The 6,645-nt window shown below is 52.1% G+C and overlaps 2 protein-coding genes across 2 annotated transcripts in view; one reads left to right on the forward strand and one right to left on the reverse strand.

The window, feature by feature from the left end:
• The window catches only part of Fbxl8 (F-box and leucine rich repeat protein 8), a 6,971-nt gene extending 4,098 nt beyond the window's left edge, over positions 1-2,873 (reverse strand). The window contains exons 1-2 of the mRNA XM_005345516.2: positions 2,830-2,873; positions 917-1,243 (exon numbers count right to left, since the gene is read on the reverse strand). Of these exons, the coding sequence (XP_005345573.1) occupies positions 917-1,243; positions 2,830-2,873 (371 nt within the window). The remainder of the gene's footprint in view (positions 1-916; positions 1,244-2,829) is intronic.
• Tradd (TNFRSF1A associated via death domain) lies at positions 1,053-6,318 on the forward strand. The gene is made up of 5 exons (XM_005345493.3): positions 1,053-1,116; positions 4,202-4,360; positions 4,889-5,166; positions 5,247-5,439; positions 5,564-6,318. Exons 2-5 carry the CDS (start codon positions 4,210-4,212, stop codon positions 5,851-5,853), a joined length of 912 nt encoding a protein of 303 aa, XP_005345550.1. The 5' UTR covers positions 1,053-1,116; positions 4,202-4,209; the 3' UTR covers positions 5,854-6,318.
• The last annotated feature ends 327 nt before the right edge of the window (positions 6,319-6,645 follow it).

Below are 6,645 nucleotides of genomic sequence, written 5' to 3' on the forward strand. Positions count from 1 at the left end.
TTTTTTTTTTTTTTTTTTTGGAACTAGCTCTTGTAGACCAGGCTGGTCTCGAACTCACAGAGATCCGCCTGCCTCTTCCTGCTGAACAAGCTTTACTTGACTCCCTAGGTTTCAAGTTGTGGAATCTTGTCCCATCCCAGCCCTTCCACTAGAAAGTGACTGCCGGGTTAATCAGGCGTGAATCTTAGTGAAGCGGTTTTTTGTTTTGTTTTGTTTTGTTTTGTTTGAGGTCACACGCCAATCAGGAAATGATGGTGTTCTTGCAGCCTAGAAAGGGAGGTTCCTTTGCTCTGTCTCCACCCCCAGGCACAGACTTCCCGCTGCTTTCGGTGACAGACCCGCGGGGGGGAAAAGCTTGCTGCTCTGGAGCCGACTGCTCTTTCAGGGTTTTTATTCAAGTTACAGCCCTGACCCTTGCGCAGCCCTGGTTCTCGCTAGCTATTTAAGGTTCGGCTGGAACTCTGAAGCTTCTCCAGAGATCAGCTTTCAGAAGGAGGTGGGCGTTGTTGGGAGCTGTGAGTTCTCTTCGAAGCTACCAGCTTTGTTTCAAGGTGCTGGGGGTCCACGCCACTTGCCATTTAATTTCCCCACGTCTTCCAAGCGTACGGTTTCTCGTGGAATTTGCCCCAAGTATACTCTAGAGTTTCGGAGATTCCGGGCCAGGCTTGTTCTGGAATCACGGCATCCCACTTTAAGTGCTAAAGTGTAGCAGAGATTAAGATCACCGAACCAGATTCCTAGGGGGCGCCAGAAAATTCTTATCTCGAGGAGACGCCCTCTGATCGAACCCGAGGAACTGACTTAAATTTGGCAGCTCTCACTCTGGGGCCCTTCGGCCTCAAAAACCTCAATCCGCTAAAGTCATGACCAGTGGGCAGTTCGTCCTGCCATCTCACCTTGGGTGTCGTTATCTTACCTGCTCAGCAGACTAGGTGGGCTTTGCCCTGAGGCAGGGGACTGGCCACGGAGGACAGCGGGGCAGGAAGGAGAGGCCCTGAGCGGAGAAGGCGGGACACGCGGGCTGACCCGGCGGCTCGGGCTGGGGCGCCGCCCCTGCGTCTTTGCGCACACCCGGAAGCCGCGCGCAGCGGAGCCCGGCGAGTGTGCGGCGGCCAGGTTAGTGCGGAGAGTGGGTGGGCTCCCTTGGTGCCGCCGGAGCAGAGAGAGATCTGGCTCCCGAGGGTGGGCACCGCACGGGGGTGACACGCAGTTGCTGGCCAGCTGGTGGCAGCGGCCTGGTGGGCTGCTTCAGTGGGAGGCGCGAGGGACTTCGGACCTCCACCTTCGTTGGTTTCTAGTCCCAACTAACTGGGTGTCAAGGCCCTGCAGGAGAGAGGATCTGGCTGCAAGGCTGGCCCGGAACGCTTCTGAGAGCCCCCTTTCTGCCTGACCCCCGGCGTGTGCGAACCCCCAGCTTGAAGGCGGGGTAGCGAGGAGTCTGGGAACCTCCCTCTGCCAGGACGCGTTCGGTGCAGCCAAGCAGGGGGCGTGTCCTGATGGTCTGGGAATTTCAAACTTTCAGTTCTTGAATTGGGCGCCAGGCCTGTCCACCTAATCGGAAGTGGGCTTGCCCTGGGAATCTTACGCGTTAATGGGGGCATTTGTTCTTAAATTAGTATTGGTGTCCCAGGACCCAGCCTAGAAACCTGGCAGTGATTGGAGGGCATTCATGGAAAGACACGTGGTGGGAAGGTTTTTTTAAATTGCGTCTTCGCCGCTTCCCCTGACCCCCAAGACAGGGTTTCTCTGTGTAGCCTCGGTTGTCCTGGAACTCGCTCTGTAGACCAGACTGGCCTCAAACTCAGCCTCTGGGATTAAAAGTGTGTGCCACCCTTGCCAGGCCGTCCTTCATTACTTTTAAAGAAAGACCTTTATGTGCTGGGGTGTAGCTTGGTGGCTGAGAATTTGGTTAGAATACACAGGCCCAGGGTTCAACCCCAAGTATGGAAGTGACTGGGGTCTTGCTTTGTAATATAGGCTGGCTGATCTTCCTGCCTCTGGCCCCTAAGTGCTGGGATTACAGGCAGGAAGCCATCATAGCAAGCTCCTTTCACTGTCTTTTTATTATTTTTTTTCTTTTTTGTCCTGGGCCTTGCACATGCTAGGCAAGCACTTTATCACCGAACTATATATATCTCCAGACCTACTCCTATTTTTTTTTTCTTTTCCTGTCTTTTTGAGCCAGGGCCTCACTATGTAGACCAGGCTGGCCTCTGCCTCCTAAATGCTGGGATTAAAGGCATGTCCCACTATGCCCCAACTCTTTTTTTTTCTTTTTGAGACAAGGTTTCTCTGTGTAATGGCTCTGAAATTCACTTTGTAGCCCAGGCTGGCCTTGAACTCACAGAGATCCATCTGCTTCTGCCTCCCGAGTGCTGGGATTAAAGGCATGTGCCACCACTGCCTGGCCCCAACTAATGAAACATGTCTATTATATATATACAAAATAGAATAGATATATAAAATACAAAGAAAATTAAAATCACCGCCCAACCTGCCCGGAAATAAACAATAATCTTCATGCTGTTTTAGTAACTATATATGTATTAGTATGTTTTCTATGAGGAGGGGTTTCAAAAATTGCATCCCCTATGCCAAGACTCAGATACGGCCATCGCCAATTAATTATTTCTTTTGGCAAGGTGTGTATGATGCCCTGCCCAGGGGCTTTCTTAATCTTGACACTTGTTAGTGGTTTAGAAGCGGGATTTTGATAGAGGATGGATGGAAGAGATCCCAGCATTGAGCAAGGGAGCTGTCTCTCTGTGAACAATTGGGGAATCTGTTTAGGAACAGCTGAAGAAATCAAGAGCTTTATAACAAACTTACATAACTGAGCAGTCCAGGATGGTCTCAGAGATAGTTGGATCCATGGTTAAGAGAGTGGCACACACCTTTAATCCCAGCACTTGGGCCGCAGACGCAGGTGGATCTCAGTGAGTTCGAGACCAGCCTGGTCTACAAAGCAAATTCCAGGACAGCCAAGACTGTTACCTACAGAAACCCTGTCTTAAACAACAAAAAACAAACAAACAAAAAAAGGGAGTGTATGTTGAGAGGGCTAGAGAGATGGCTCAGTGGTTAAGAGCACTGGTTGTTCTTCCAGAGGACCCGGGTTCAAATCCCAGTACCCACATGGCAACTCAGAACTGATTGTAACTCCGGTTCCAGGGGACCTGACACCCTCACACAGACATACATACAAGCAAAACCCAAATGCAAATAAAAACAAATACATCTTAAAGAAAAGTGTATGTCCTGAGATGCAAGACATAGCTCAACAGTTAAGAGCACTGACTGCTCTTCCAGAGGAACCAGATTAGAGTCCCAGCACCCACACAGTGGCTCACGACCATCTGTAACTCCAGTCTCTGATCTTTTCTGGCCCCCATGAGCACCAGGTGTGCATGTAATAATTCTTATTAAAAAATAAGAGTGTTTGCCCTGTCAGGCATGGTGCTAATGCCTTTAATTCCAGTACTTGGAGGCAGATTTCTCTGAATTAGAGGGCAACATAGGCTACATGGTGAGTTCTAGACCAGGCAGGGATATGTAGCCAGACCCTCCCCCTCACACACACACATACTACATGCATATGTTCTCATCTCTTGGCCTTATTTCTTTCCATGTAGGTGCCCTCCTTACCTCAGATAGGTCCTTTCTAAACAGTAAGCAAAGAGACCCATTTCTTCCCTCCAATTCAACCCTAAAGCTAGGGAAATTAGTGCCACTTCCTTAGTGGTCCAACCAGGGATGCAGAGTTGAGCCTTATATCAAGTCTTGACTGGGTTTTGATGGACGCTGAGTGGGATGTGTACTGGTCAGCCTTCTTACATCCATACTTGGGTCTAGGCAGTGAAAACTGAGTGGCTAGAGTGGGAACCTACGTGGTACTTTGCATCTGAAAGGGTTTGAGGAATTTAAGGTTAATCTGCAGACAAAGCTAAGATGTGAATCTGACCATCCAGAAGGAAGATGTCTTTTGTCAGCTTTGGTGAAAGGGACCTACTGCCCTGGGGCCTGCTGCAGGGCCCACCTCTGTCACTCTGTCCTGTGACCCTAGAGTCGCAGGTGGTGGAGGGACAATCCTGGGTTCGAGTCTGGGTCGGCCTGGGCAGGATTGTGAGCAGAGCCAAAAGTTGAGCCACCTGAGACTGGATATTTGTTTCTAAGTCTGGAGATAATCTGTTTGCATCTCTAGGAGGCGAGATGGCAGCGGGGCAGAATGGGCATGAAGAGTGGGTGGGCAGTGCATACCTGTTTCTGGAGTCCTCCCTGGACAAGGTGGTTCTGTCTGAAGCCTACACAGATCCCCAGAAGAAGGCGGCAATATACAAGGCGCTGCAGACTGCGTTTTCAGGTGTGTGGCTGGACAGGCGTAGAAAGGACTCTGGGACTTTGTGAGCAGAACTGGGTTTGAGGCCCCACTTTCTTTGTGGGTTTCGGCTCAGACACCTTCAGGAAAAAGGTCATTTTGGTGTGGGGTTGGAAGAGGTATCAGGAGAGAGGGAGCACCCCTGGCTGTGTGGGGTCTGCAGTCTTTGCTTCCTGCACATGTGTCCTTGAGTGTAGACATTTGTACACTGTCTGTGTCTATCTAGATATACCTGTTGCTCTTCTAAGGCACCTTTGCCGTACATCCATTTCCACTTCAGATCAACCAGTTCACTCTTTGCTTCTAACTGCACTTTTCTGTCTTCTTTTCCTCTCTCACTGCCGCGCTCTTCGCTCAAACCCTTCCCCGTACCTGTCCAGACCACAGGAGGCTGTAGCTGGTTGAGGGTCGGGAGAATGGTCTGGCTATGTATGGGTTTAGCCTCCTGTTCTGGTTGCTTGGAGAAAAGTCCTGTTTGGGAACAGCTGGTGGCCTGACTGCTCGCTTCTGCAGAGAGTGCGGACAGTCCTGATGTACTGCAGATACTCAAGATCCACTGCAGCGACCCGCAGCTCGTCGTGCAATTGCGGTTCTCCGGGCGCCTGCTGTGCGGCCGGTTCCTTCAAGCCTACCGCGAGGGGGCGCTGCGCACCGCGCTGCAGAGGTGCATGGCCCCGGCACTTGCCCAGGAAGCGGTGCGGTTGGAACTGGAGTTGCGTGCTGGGGCAGAGCAGCTGGACCCTTTGCTGACCGACGAGGAGCGGTGTTTAAATTACATTTTAGCCCAGAAGGTGCTGTCATATGGAGTTAGGATGGGATGGGAGGGGATTTGTGGCCAAAAGCCGCACTTACTGTGCATCCCTTTGCGCAGCCGGACCGGCTCCGGGATGAGGAACTCGCAGAACTGGAGGATGAGTTTCGCAAACTGACGTGCGACCGCACTGACTCGAGTGAAGCCTTACAGGTTGATTCAGCCGCTTCAAAGTCCCCAGTTCCCTCTCTGGCCGAGGAGAAGTCACTGCCGGCGGCCTGCCATACTTTTCTGTTCCATGGTCAGCCCATAGGTGAGGTTCACCAGCAGAAGCGGGGAGGTTGGATGGCTGGGCCCAGGGATCCGCAGGGAGGTGCGGAAGGGTGTCGGCTCCAGGGAACCGGTGCTCACCCACCTCTTCTCACTTTTCTCCGCAGTGAACCGGCCACTGAATCTGCAAGACCAGCAGACGTTCGCGCGCTCAGTGGGTCTCAAATGGCGCAGGGTGGGGCGCTCGCTGCAGAGTAGCTGTCGAGCACTGAGGGATCCTGCCCTCGACGCGCTGGCCTATGAGTACGAGCGAGATGGGCTATACGAGCAGGCCTTCCAGCTGCTGAGCCGCTTCATACAAGCCGAGGGCCGTCGTGCCACGCTGCAGCGCCTGGTGGAGGCGCTGGAGGAGAACGAGCTCACCAGTCTTGCAGAGGATCTGCTAGGCTTGGCCTAGGTCTGGTACAGTGGGAAGGGCAGTCAATCAGCAGTTCAGCCAGGGTTTGGACCCCACCGGTGGCTGTTGAGGTCTTTTTACTGCTGCTGTTGCTATTGCTGACTACTTCCCATGCACTGGACTCGGAGAGCATACGAACACCCCCAACCCTCGCCCCACTTTGCCTCGCTGCTGGAGCAGAACCGACGGCCTTCCCAGGAGCCAGGCAAGGAGCCTCAGGGGCTCCGTCACTGAGGATTCTACCATAAATTCTTTGATGGAGACAGTGTAGATGTCCTTGTCTTTCCATCCCAAAATAGGACTTCCTACAACTTACCCTAAGTACCTGGACCTTCTGAGGTCTAGATGTCAATCAAGGTGCTGTAAATACTGTTGCGATCAGGATGCACGAAACTTCCCTGCCCTTGGCTCATACTCAACGTGGACCTAAGCACTTTGCAACGATAATAAAATATAACCCTTTTACAGACTTGTGGAAATACCGAGGTCCAGCTCAGGTTGGGGTTAGGCTCCTTCGAGGGATGAGTGAGCCAGGTGGAGTAGGGAGAGGAGGGGCAGGGTTCTGGGTACAGCAGCTCCGGTGCGCCCCACCCTCCCAGGACTATGAGAAGGGGAGGAGGATGTCAGGACAAGTTTGCAGGGGCTGAATGGCGGGCAGGCTGCTTCCTGTCCTGTTAGTGGGGTTTGATGAACCATTGTATAGTTTGGGTTTTTTTGTTTGTTAATATTTTAAGTATGGGCATAAGCCAGAGCCTTAATTAGAAAAATTAAAATCTCAGCCGAGCAGTGGTG

The sequence above is a fragment of the Microtus ochrogaster genome, chromosome 4, assembly GCF_000317375.1.
Source record: "Microtus ochrogaster isolate Prairie Vole_2 chromosome 4, MicOch1.0, whole genome shotgun sequence".
In the NCBI taxonomy this organism is placed as follows: domain Eukaryota; kingdom Metazoa; phylum Chordata; class Mammalia; order Rodentia; family Cricetidae; genus Microtus; species Microtus ochrogaster.